This window comes from Stylophora pistillata, chromosome 10 (assembly GCF_964205215.1).
Source record: "Stylophora pistillata chromosome 10, jaStyPist1.2, whole genome shotgun sequence".
Lineage (NCBI taxonomy): Eukaryota > Metazoa > Cnidaria > Anthozoa > Scleractinia > Pocilloporidae > Stylophora > Stylophora pistillata.
The window spans coordinates 3076895-3090392 of NC_142528.1; the positions used below are offsets into that span (position 1 = coordinate 3076895).

Below are 13498 nucleotides of genomic sequence, written 5' to 3' on the forward strand. Positions count from 1 at the left end.
CCGGCCAAGTCGCTACCTCGTGTCTCAAAAATGTCTGTGCTTATAAGCTATCAGAAAAATTTCATTAATGATCGTCTACCTGTTTTTCTTGACTAAAATAATAAACCGGAAGGCATATGCTTTTAATTCACTGCCGCTTTGATGAGGAAGCATAAAGGCTTTTAAAAGAAGTTTAATTGAAAAAAAAAAGAGGATTTCTTTTTTAAGGAAAATTATTTTCTACTCCCCTAAGACAGTTTAGATGATGCTTAAAAACCCAGGAGCAAAGCTAATATATAGTCTCATTAAAAAGAAACCCGCAAGACTATTTAGTTCATCTGAGCAACATATGATCATCCGATAGACCTCATCAGAACACATCTTCCAAACAGTCTTCACTTCAGTTCATTTTTTACATAGATAGTCTTAATTTGGTTCTAGAGACCCATAATGAAACCCGATTTCAATCTAATGGAAGAAACAGCAATCACTTTAATGGATTTGATCAATATTGATCTTGTCTTGAACACATTTTTAATACAGACATCATGTTGAACAGTTAACTAATCATCATCACCAAGCCTCACGCTAATGTTTGTAAATTCATCGCTGAATCCTGCTATTTATTGGTGGAAATCTATCTAGGCAAGTTCTCTACTACATTTTAACATCTGATTTCCACGTCATTCCTTCGAATGGAATATTTTAGTTGAGTATTGAAAGTAACCAATTGCATCCTTTGTAATTCTTAATCGTTTTAAATAAGTTGTCCCATTAGTTGTTAGTTAATAGGTTTTTAACTATATTATATTGTTAGGCCTTTTTTAATAGTTCCATTAGAAAATAGTTGATAGGTTACTAATTGTGTCCCCAATTAGTAGAGGGTTTCCTTAACCCCATCGGCTACGAATGGAAATGTGTGTGCGAATGGAAATGTGTGTACGAATGGAAATGTGTGATCAAAACAATGCCGTCTTGACAAAACCTCTCGAGGGGACCAGGGGAGCTAACTGGTTTGTTTGTCGACTGCAGGTCGCTGGCTACCCTCGCCGGGCTTATTTTTGTTACCCAACATACTGTGCGATCGGCCAACGGGCCGCAAATGGTTCAAGCAGCCAAATTCGAAATTGGAAAGCCGATCGATCTGGAGATAAAAGCATCGCTAGTGAAAGATCTGTGGAAGGAATTGGGAATCGAGTGAATGGAAATGAAACTGCAACATCTCTGCTTTGATTTTCTGGAGGAATCGAGACTGGTGGTAATTTTTTGGCGGAATTATTCGCTTCAGGCGACGGACACTTTTAAAATAGGTTACCGGCCTTGTCTTTCTTTTAGCAGTTGAACACCAACATAGCGATAACTCGCCGAAAACGCTTCAAAATGGCCTGAGTTGCTCGGAATCAAAAAAGAAAACAACAAAGCAATAAGGTAAGCCCATTTTATTTCAAAACAAGACATTTTTTCCTCTCTTATAAAGGCAAACCGATAACAACCCATACAAACCTTTATAAATATAAGACGTTGCGCAACACGTTAAGAGTCGCGTCCGCTTTTCAAGTAGTGAGCTTGGGCTGCCTGTGCTTGGGCTAGCTGTGATGCGCTTTGATATTTGAATTCCGCAGTAAGGGCAAAAGGATACGCGTACCTAAAAAGCGATTTAGCCAGAATAAGTGATAAAACGGAGCAGCTCTCGGATCGATGCAGCGGAATTTGGAAACTTTTGCCGCTGGAAAGGATAAGTAATAAGTAAGCGCTCTCACGGGTGGAAATTTGAGAGAGATCGGTCGACTTTTGTGCAATTTTTCGGCCTTCGAGTGGCGACGGTTGGTGTTCAGGACCGGTTGAAGTTTCCAGCCTTGAGTTTTTTTTTATACACAGTTGACCGGTAGCACCACACGCGTTACAAAGAAAGTCGCCAAAACAGCGTTAAAACGACCGTTGGCAACAAAGCAGGTACGGGAAAAAGGTAACGAGACTGCACATGTTTCATTCCTCGCTTACTATCCTTTTAAATTTTTTTCTTATTTTTTTTAATTTGTCCTTTTTTAACGGCCCACACGTATGCTTGAAATTCGATCTTAATATGTTAGTTATTGCCGTTAATAAACTTTACATCCAAAAGTCACACACAGCAAGCTTGGGCCACTTGTGATCTATCCTCTTTTTCAGTGGTAATTAGGCATTCATTTCCTCTTACTTCCCAACTTACGTAGACAGAAATATTAGCATTCGGTTTCCAATGTTACAGCTATTGTTACTTGCAATTAGTCAGTTTTAAAATTCATCCTGTGTATCTGTTTTTATTGCCGATTTTTCAATTCTCTCCATATCGAGAGTTGAAATGAGTTCATGATCAATCTTCCTACACGCAACGAATCGCAGAAATTTTCCTCATTATATGGAAAAACAATCTGCTTGGTAAAATAGCCAATTATCGCGGCGACATGATAACTCATAACACATTTTGTTAGCATAGCTATTTATAGCTGTTTTTGTAAGCTATCACGAATAAACCTAAAGCACAGTAGTATGCTTTTCAGACGAAGACACGACCGTGATCACCGGAACTCTGAAGTTTAACATGACTCTTACTCAAGTTTTTGAGAACTGAAAGGTATTTATCATGTATGGTTTTCGAAAATTGCAAGCAATTTTTCGTAACTTATTCGATAAGAGCTTAATTCAGGGTAAATAGGAGTGACTTGAAAGAACTAAGTCGATTCTTAATATTTTGAAAATTTTTCAGTATTTACGCGCCTACATTCAAAAAATTGATCAGTATTGAGATCAGTTTCACTTGCTCCAACTTTATCTTGTGTGAAGGTGAGACAAGAGACAAATTATCACAAACATGTTAGTGTTCTTTCTATTTAAAAGGAGTAAATTTCATCGCGGAAGCTAATAGAAAGAGATATACGCTTCACATAAGCTCTTCCTTTCTTCGTCATGCACGGTAATCGAATGCTAAGAGAAGGAACTAACAAATATCATTTGTGTTGCTCTATTCGTAGCTTAAGACTAGGTGTGCTATTCGCTAAACACGCTCTTCTCCCAGCCTTTTTTTAATGTTTCTTTGTGCATCTTTAAGAAAGGCAGGTGAGCTCGCCCCCGCTCGAACTGACTAGCGCTCAAAATTTCAATGATGAATAAATTGTTTTGCTTAAAGTAATATAAAAGTTTCAAAATTTTCTCCATTGCGCAAAATTTCAGCCATTTCACGAGTCCAGCAAGGGAACCTCAAGGTTAACAAACTGTCGAAACCTCAATAAATGTATTTCTAACTTAGGAAACTCACATCTGCTTCTGATTCTGAATTACAAATTCCGTTTATTTGGTGCTCAACAGTATGCAAATAGATTTAAATAAAAATCCGTAATGCTTCTTACAAAGTTGAGTCAGTTTGCTAGACATAACGTCTCGTAGTCACGTTCGACGCACTAAAAACTACTGTAAAACGAATACAAGAATTGTAAAAACGTGTAAAATGGTATATAAAAAGTCACTTGTAAAAATGTAGCGGAATTCCAAATCGATTTCGATCAATTACGATCCTCATCAGTAGTACTCCGCCATGTTTAAAATACTCATAAATAATTGTTCATATAAGTGACTCTGAAATGTCCACACTTCTTCCAGGCTTCATGTAAGCGGTCATGATGTATCAATCACAGCTCGTGGGATTTGAAAAAAGTTCCATTCGTTCTTGGAGTTCATAAGCGAGTCTTCGTTCACATTATTTATCCTCACTCCTTCAGTTATTTGTCTCAGCATCGCGTCATTGTGATAAACCCCCGTCACATTCAATTATCGAACACGTTCCTGGCCTCGGCCCACAAAATTTCATCACAATTCTTACAAAGTGCATACCCTAAAATGCATTATAACACAGCACGTGTGTTTCTCCAATGTCACTCCTATTGAGTTACAATGGTATAAATGTCTTAATACCTACGGCCGCGCGGATATATCGTGGCGTATGCAGTTAAATTTAGCTGCAACGTTCCAGTCCAATTCAGCTGCGAGAAGCTAGAGAAGCTATAATCGCTGTCGGCTATGCCTCGAGCAACTTTTAAGCTTCTATGGCGCTCTCTAAAGTTCCTGTGTGCATCCGTGTTCTGTAGCTCTTTGTAATAATCATCTCACTTTGAAATGAAATTGTCGCACATTATAATAAAATAGTCTCGCTTTGTCATTAAAAAGCTGTCATATTTTTTTCTAACACACCATTACCTTTTGTAATAAATTAAGTTGGCTCACTTTATAATAAACTCGGTATAGACGGTCGGAGCGCAAGTAGACCCAACGATAGCTAATAGATTGTAAATAGTTAGCAAAATTGATAGTAACCAGTGGCCAGTCTTTCTAGCAAATGTTAAGACGTCGTTTTTAAACTAGGTTTTTAAAGGAACGCGAGCTGTTTTAATTATTTTTATTAGTTTCCCACCATTTCTGCACGTTGTATATTATAGAAAGTTATAATCCCGGTAGGAACATAGGTTACGTTATTACGTCCTATGTTTTTTTTTTGTTGTTGTTGTTTTGTTTTGTTTTTTTTTTTTTTCAATTAGCTCAGCATCTTGAGGTTCAGTACTACGATAAGAAAATTAATAATAATGACGAAGATGGCGATACAGGACTTACGCCATAACGGACACTATCTGCACTTCCGCAGAAAGACCGAGCTGTTACAAAGTGCGACAAGCTTTGTTATAAAGTATGGCAGCTCTTTAAATACAGAGTGCGACAAGCTTTATTAACTTTATTACAAATTGTGACAGGTATTCCGAAATAAAACGGAACAATTTATACTTCAATAGACGCACGCTAAGCATGAACCAGTCGTTAAATCATTTAAGGAGAGAAGGTCATTTATCTTGCCATTTATTAACTTTGAACTGAAGTGAGTTCAGTCATTCGCATACTACCGGGTATAGGCAATATAAAGCTAAGCAAATATGTCACCTGTTTTTACGTAAATTTTATGAGAACAGAAAGTAACAGGTGGTCGTTTTATGTGATATGTGATATCGTTGGCTATAAGGGAGCGAAAACTACACGATCAATGGGATGACGATCTCCACTCAGAAAGCTGCAACTCAGTTTACTCTAAACTTCTCTGTGGCGATGCTCACAGTAGTTTTCTTTTTGACCACAGAATGGAAGTCTGGTACATCGTTAATCTCGTCTTGAACGCCATAACATCTTTCACCACCACTGTGTTCAACACTTGTACAATCTACGCGATGAGGAAAACTTCTTCTTTACCGGGACCTTTCAAAACACTTCTCCTGAGTCTTGCAGTTTCTGATCTTATCGCTGGTTTGTTAGCTCAGCCACTGTACATCCTGCTAATTGTCATTTTGTACAAGCAAAACACCTCGGAGAATTCCTTGGCATCCACCCTGCTACTGGTCATCGTATGTGCTCTATGCACCGCTTCACTTCTCAGCGTCATGGCTTTGAGTATAGACAGGTTCCTTGCTGTTCATCTTCATCTCAGATATCAGGAGCTTGTGACTCACAAACGCGTTGTTGGTGCAGTGATCGTGACATGGATATCAAGTGTGGGTATTTCACTAGTTTGGATTTGGAGGAAGGCGTATACAGCCTTCTCCTTCGTCGCAATAATTTGGAGTCTTTGTTTCGTTTGCATGACAGTTGTTAATTTTAGACTATATCAAGCTATCAAACGCCACAGAAACCAAATCCAGGTAAGCTTACATGTACAGCAAGTAGCACAGCATAGCCAGGTAGAGAGTGCTACAAAGCCGAGAAAATCTACAGTAAGTACACTGTATGTGTATCTTGTAGTTTTAGTTTGTTATTTGCCAATGTATTGTTGTATAATTTTCACTGCAATACATGGAAGTGCAGACAGTTTCCTTCACTACTCACGGACCGTTATGTTTTTCAACTCTTCATTAAATCCTGTTATTTACTGTTGGAGGATAAGACCAATTCGTCAAACCATGATGGACGTACTACGGAACATATTCCCATGCAAGTCGGCATCAGAATCAGTGCCAACAAGATCTTCGCAAGAAAGAACAAGAACAGCACATGGCATCCACACTACGAGAAATTTACAGGAAAGTTGAGGCGTTGTGACCTTAAATCTTGACTGAGTAATTAGTACACTTTTAGTACTGTGTACCGCACTTATAACAAATATCGTTATGAAAAATAATGCGTTCTATCATAAAGGCTGATAGTTTCGAAAGAAACTGTTTGGGGCTGCGTCGGTGAGAGTAACGAAATAATTTGGATATATCAACAAAGTTGAAGTGGTAAATTGGCCACCATAACCATTACAAAAGCTGACGTTTCGAGCGTTAGCCCTTCGTCGGAGCGAATAGAGGAATTGTGGGTTGTGTGTGTTTTTAAAGGCAGAGAATGGAGCTACGTTATTGGTGGGAACATGGCAACGAGAAAAACAAGAATAAATTAGTGGAATTTAAAGCGTTCGTTGATCCCTGTGGGATTTAGACTGCCGGTTTGAAAGATGAGGTTTTGTTCAAGATTTTTATGGCTTTCCGTGCTACCTAAGTGTAAGGAAAGACCGCAGATTGCAATATGTTGCTTAGATGATTAGGTAAATTAAAATGTCTAGCGACTGGTTTCGATGTGTCCTTGTTATTGCTTTCCACGTATCGAAGGTGTTCTCGGAATCGGCCACCTAGTCTTCTGCCTCTTTCGCTGATGGATATCTTTTTGCAATAAGTGCAAGTTATGCAATAGATTACATTGGCAGAGGTGCATGTAACGTGATCGGTGATCTTAATGGATCGTTTAGGTCCCGATATTTCCACCACAAATCAGAGTCAATGTGCCAGTTTTTCGATAAACGTCGTTACCCTGTTTCTGTCGTTCAAGCGGGTTACCACCGCGCCCAACTTATTGATCAACATTCAGCACTACAAACGTCGCATAAGGAAGATTCCGACCGCATTCCATTCACTCTCACGTTTCACCCTCACAACCACTAAGTTAAATCCATCATTCTTAAGAACTTTAAATTACTTCAAAACGATCCAGAGACAAGCACTATCTTTTCGCAGCCTCCGCTCATTTCATTCAAACGCGACAAAAACATAGGCAATTTTTTGGTCAAAAGTTCTTTTCACACTAATGACCAATCAGGCACTTTTAAATGCGCTCATGCACGATGCAAAACGTGTCCTTTCATTCACAACACTGATGAAATATCGGGACCTAAACGATCCACTAAGATCACCGATCACTTCACGTGCACCTCCGCCAATGTAATCTATTGCATAACTTGCACTTATTGCAAAAAGATATCGGCGAAACAGGCAGAAGACTAGGTGACCGATTCCGAGAACACCTTCGAGACGTGGAAAGGAATGACAAGGACACATCGAAATCAGTCGCTAAACATTTTAATTTACCTAATCATTCTAAGCGACATATGGCAATCCGCGGTCTTTCCTTACACTTAGGTAGCACGGAAAGCCGTAAAAATCTTGAACAAAACCTCATCTTTCAAACCAGCAGTTTAAATCACACAGGGATCAACGAACGCTTTTCATTCCACTAATTTATTCTTGTTTTTCTCGTTGCCATGTTCCCACCAATAACGTAGCTCCATTCTCTGCCTTTAAAAGCACACACAACCCACAATTCCTCTATTCGCTCCGACGAAGGGCTAACGCTCGAAACGTCAGCTTTTGTAATCGTTACGGTGGCCAATTTACCACTTCAACTTTGTTGATATATCCAAATTATTTCGTTCTATCATAAGACACATAAATACATAAAAATCTTAATTTTAATAAGTGCTCCAATAAGAATCTTATCTGTACCCTTCTGGTTTTGATCGGATTTTGTCAGCTAGATTTGTGGGTTACTGATGCTCAATACGCCATTAAAAAAAAAAACATTAAAAGTGGGTTTATCTGACAATCTTCGTTGTGTTCGGATCTGAGTGTTTGATAAAACCTTTGCACGTTCAGTAGAAAATGAAGATAGCATATTTGAAGCCTCATAGGTGATTACTTTTCTTTAACTGACACTGACATACTTCATGCAAAGCGTATATGGTGTAAAGTTTTTTTTCTCACCGCGCCTCAATCCAAATATTCCTTAAAATAAACCGTTTCTCATGATGACAATCTGAGTCTGAAGTTATTATCAAAGTGGAGTAAATGGGGCTTAGCCTTTCGGAGAACCACCGATGAATTCTGAATAATCAATATCGCTTAAGTTTTCAGTGCCTCGCAGGTTTTTCCGCACACCTGTAGCCGAAAGTCGTTCTTCTTAAAGTTGTACTGTGTTCCTATTGGTCAAGCTAGACCAAACTCTGAGGCACACTTTGATCGTGAGTGCGTTGCCATTCATTCAAGTGAATGGGAGTTCAGAGTTAATTTCCTACGCGATAGTCACGGAAGTTCTTTCCATAGCGGCTTATCAGTTAATTGGTTGATACCCAAGCCTTTTAAAACTGTTTCATTCTTTTTCCTGTAGCCGTTATGTTTTCAAAAATGTCCAGAACAATTACGCTACCCTGACAATTCTCCACATGACTTTTTGTTTTTGTTTTTCTTGACGGAAATGATTAAAGTACGTAATCAAGTTCTTTTGCGTCATTTCCACCAGGCAGAGGAAGTATTAATGCTTCAGATCTTTGCGTTGAAACAAAGATATTTTTTCTTGAAGGGAAATCAGTTGGTACTTAGAAACTTGGGACTACAGTAAGGTTACGGTCTCATTTCAATTTTTCACAAAAACAAAATGAAAAAAATAACCCTTTCATTTTCCTCAGTGACGTATGATCATCTGACACACTTCATTGGAACAAATTTTCCACACTGTCATCCCCTCAGGTCACTGTTTAAATAGGTAATCTTAATTTGATTCTAGAAACCCGTTTTGAAACCTGAGTTGTGAGTCTCGCTGCCCCCACTATGCATTGGCATATTAGACCATCCTAATATGTAAAGTAGAGGCTCGTTTCATTAAATATTGGAAATTCAAAACTCTTTTAATTAAATTTCAGAATGCTTTTTGCATGCACATTTTCTACTTTCTAACACATGCACAATTTCTACCACATTGATATGTTTCAGCAAAAACCAACATTCCAAATTCCAATTCGATCTGGAAACAGTGGACAAGTAAGAACTACCCAGTTGAATGTCCATTGCTAATTTATTATTTATTACTATTTATTTATTTATTTTAGCCTCGTTTTTACGCTGGATTTCATGGTTCAGAATTTAACCCCCCCCCCCCCCCCCTTAAAAGCGGTCTGAGCAAGTGGCAAAGCTGGCACCAAAACTTTTCATGTTTAGTAGGACCTAATGAACACTTTTATACTAGGTGCTTGCTTTCAGCACGAACTTCACAAGGGACCTTATTTTATGACATTTGCTCCCAGACTATGATATGGAATTAAAACTGATAAAAGTAAAGTGATTATTCAAAATAACTGAAATTGAATACAGTTAACGGGCGCTCTCAAACTTAAGATTGACTCCTCTTAGATGTCAAGACCCAATCTGGTGCCCAAGCAGCTATGGTTCATTTGGTTAATAAAGCTTGGGAGCTAAAACTCCTTAATCCCAAGGGACCAGTCCTTATTTGCAACCCTAGGGAATGAGAAATTCCCGGGGGATCCCATGGTTTTTCAAGTAAAACGGAGGGGGATCGTTCGTTACCAACAAAGTATAAAGGGGAACTATAGAATACTGACTAACAATTTACTGCCAATGAGCGTAGGGGGGTCATAGGACTATTAACGAGCCTCATAGGAGCATCTGGTGAATTTCTCTTCACTCAACAACCAGAATCTTCCCATCCCTGTCCCCCCCCCCCGCCGTTTCCCAAGTTGCCTAGCGAAAATTGTTCAAGATGAATTTAGCAAAGGAAAGAAAATGGACGTGACTTCCATAGGTTTTTTTTTTAACTTATGAAGAGTTGTTCATGACGAGCAATAAAGAGTTGTAAAGTAATTGTTCTATTTTTACTCTGACAACAAAGCAGCCTTCTGTTACAAATGAAAAGAAAAAGACGTAACTCAGCTTAGAATGGCTTTTATGCAAATAGTTTGGTTATTGAAAAGGAGAATATCACTCATCTGTCTGATTATGACATTCGTATTATGGACAACATCGTCCATGTTTTGATGATTAGTAAAACCTCCTTAGTCTTAAGTCGTAATTTTTTAGTCTGGTATATGTTTGAAATCCAGAAGCTATTAATCTTTACACTTAGTTTTAACTTGATACCCATAGCAGGAGCTCCTCAATTTTTTACTTTTCCATTTCATACTCATTTTCTATCAATGACCGTCTTTGTTTCCTCCTTTTTTCGTTTAATTTTACCTTGTCTCAGTCTCGTTGCCAATCTTGCGTGAAAATAAAGACTCAAAATCGAAACCAGGAATAATATCATAATAAAACATCGAGTATTGAATATTAGTACTTTATTTAGGGCACTAAATTCATATGCTATGCTGTCAGCTCTTCATTTTGCATGTCTCCTCTCAAAGCAGCTCAAGACATCTGGCTTGATTTAGACTAAATATTTGCATGCATCTTCAAATTGACAAGCTTTCAGCTTGAATAAAACCGCGTGGAATTGAACTTTTCAAATAAACGATCAACTATCGATAATTGCAACTTCCCTCGTGGCAAAATGGCAGATAATGAACTCACATGTGCTTCAAGGTTTTTCATTAATGTCGTCTTGAACGCCCTTTCAGCACTGGTAACGATCGTTTTCAACAGCCTAACAATTCAAGCCATACGGAAAACCTCCTCTTTACCAGAACCTTTCAAAACATTGCTGCTAAATCTTGCCGTTTCTGATCTCGCTGTTGGTCTAGTAGCTCAGCCGTTGTCAATTGCATTTGAGTTAGGGGGTTGCCGTGTTACAAATATTTTATGGGCCATCCAATTTGCACTCGTTGACGTTTCGTTCCTTGGCATCACGGCACTGAGTCTGGACAGATTCCTGGCTGTTCATCTCCACCTCAGATATCGAGAACTTGTGACACACAATCGCGTTCTTGGTCTGGTAATCTTAGCATGGGTGCTCAGTGCTATTCTTTCATTCGTTTCCGCTTGGATCATCAATGATGATCGATCAAAATTAGTCAACATCAAAATCATCCTTTGGAATCTTTGCTTCATTTTTGTAACTGTTACAAGCTTCAGACTTTACTTTGCAGTAAGACTCCATGCAAACCAGATTCAGGCTTCCCAAGTACAGCAAGCCGCACGGAATGGTGAATTAGCAAATTCCGTCAGGCTGAGGAAATCCGCCGTCAACATATTTTATGTATATTTTGTTTTTTTAGTTTGTTATTTGCCTTTTTTTTGTTCTCTTCTTGCCAAGCAATCCTTTGAGTTCAATTCAAATTGGTTCAAGGATTTTTCTCTTTACTGTCGCACCCTAATGTTTGTAAATTCATCTCTGAATCCAATTATCTAATGCTGGAGAATGAGCGACGTTCGACACTCTGTAAAGGACCTAATGCAAAATATAATTGCAAGGCTAAAATGTGGATAAGCAACATGGAATATTGTATATTGCCTATACCAGTCCACTTATTTCTTCTTATTATTTCATTTTCCTAGGCGGTTTTTCTCATTTTTTTTTCTCAATTCGGTTACAGTGCAATGAAAGTCGCTCGTAACAAAGAGTAAAAAATAGTCAAAGCTGAAAAAAACTCAAATGTTCGTTTAAAATACACCTCTCCCTTGAATAACTCATTTTTATAATTATAATAAAATGTACTGAGAGGGCCTTACTAAAAAAAAAAAAAAGAGAATGAAACCCTTAAACATTAAGATACGAATGTTGCGCACGTGAAGCGTTTGTACGCTCAAAATTGATTTCCTTGCTTTATCATGATCATATTTTCGTCTGTTTATCAAGTAAGCCGTAATTTCGCTCCCGCTAAAAAAGAGATTTGACGAACGTAACAGGAAGCGTAGCGGCATAAAATTAAAGAATGCTGCATTATATCAGGTACTTCTAAGGCGTTAGCCACATATGGATTAGCAGCACGATATGATTGTTGATTAAACTGACGTGTGATAGGAAATTAGTGCACATTAATTCTTCTAGAAATTGATCAAGCTTTGTTTCTCACGAGGAATTACGCATTTGGGTAAGGACTTCCTTAGCTAATAGATGCAACATTTTTGTAACCTTGAGATGGATAGATCGTAGACAGTACAAAGTTGAATTGTGAAGAATAAAGTCCGATTTGAGCGAAAGTTTTGCAGTCCAAGATTGTTAAACCAGCGTGAGCGCAACTTCTCTCGAACACAAGTGGGAAATCTTGTGAATTTAGCGCGACTCTTTGGCTCTACGTATACTTTGGTTCTAACTTTGGTGGAACCCCGTGTTGATAACACTGCACGAAATTGAATAAAAGAACCACAAGAAATTTAACACTTAAAGGGCTCTGCGCGAACCGATGAGTCAGAGCAAAAAGTTTGTCATTTGTTGTTTATTTTTATTCTGACAGCACAAGCTGTTCTGAAAAAAATTAAGTTTTCAATTCAACTGACTCGATATTTCTAAATCTAGAAAATTGCAAACCATTCTGCTGTCTATTTTTGTGATGGTTCATGTTTTATAAGTAATTGTTTGATTCATATTTCTCTTCATTTTGTGATTCAGTTTAAAGAAGGGGTTCGGGTCAAAGACACTGTGGATAAATTAGAAGAATAAAATTATGCGATATGAATTCATAAGGCCTCAAGGTCTGCCTTCAGCGCTGCTCATTGGCTAACGTGGCATTATTTCTCATTTACTCTTTATATAAGTCAGTCTCATTTCAAATCTTTTATGAATATAAATGTTTGCACCCGAAGGGTGGGACGATATTAAAAGAAAAAAACAGACTAGGACGGGAATTCATTGGATCTCACCAGTTTAGTTAGAAACTTACTAATCGGCACACTGTCGCTTTGAATTTATTCATAACCCAAGTTGTAACCCACTTTATTACACGACTTGGGCAGTCAGAGGGCCAATAACTAAAATCAACCAATCAAAATGTTCTATTGCCGGTCAATATTCTCTCAGTATTGGACCGGGCACTGTCCCGAATGGTCCCGAATGATACCGCACTTGTGTCCGTTTGAACTTCAGTCGTATAAGAAATCTCTAATTAACCAAGCGTGCTCGGGACCGTACTGGAAGAATATCGGCCCTCGGTCTTTTTTGTATGGACATCGCTGCGCTCGGTCCGTACTGTCAAGACCTCGGGCCGATATTCTCCCAGTACGGCCCTCGCACTTGGTTAATAAGATATATATCAAGCTCCTATCAGTAGCCTAAGACATCTGGCTTGGCTTGGGCATAAAACATCACCATATATTGCTAAACTGTTGTTCGCTCAGCTCATACTCTGTTGTGACATATCAGGAGTGATACAAATCAAATTGAACGCGTGTGTCCATGCCGCTGACAAGCTGAATCAGCCATAATGCCTAAAATCGTTTTTATAAAACTGGAATGCCTGTTAAATTGTATATACGAG

The 13498-nt window shown here is 38.4% G+C and overlaps 1 protein-coding gene and 1 pseudogene across 1 annotated transcript; both read left to right on the forward strand.

Annotated features, from left to right (window-relative positions):
• The first annotated feature begins 2539 nt into the window (after positions 1-2539).
• Positions 2540-6492, forward strand: LOC148721398 (melanocyte-stimulating hormone receptor-like). The gene is made up of 2 exons (XM_088734632.1): positions 2540-2593; positions 5135-6492. The coding sequence occupies exon 2, from the start codon at positions 5136-5138 to the stop codon at positions 6075-6077; it is 942 nt and encodes a 313-aa protein (XP_088590758.1). The 5' UTR covers positions 2540-2593; position 5135; the 3' UTR covers positions 6078-6492.
• Positions 6493-9822: 3330 nt separating this feature from the next.
• LOC148721399 (histamine H2 receptor-like) lies at positions 9823-12300 on the forward strand (annotated as a pseudogene).
• Positions 12301-13498: the final 1198 nt, after the last annotated feature.

Bases quoted from the DNA above. Each gene is read 5' to 3' on its own strand.
- LOC148721398 (XM_088734632.1), top strand. From the start codon at position 5,136: ATGGAAGTCTGGTACATCGTTAATCTCGTCTTGAACGCCATAACATCT.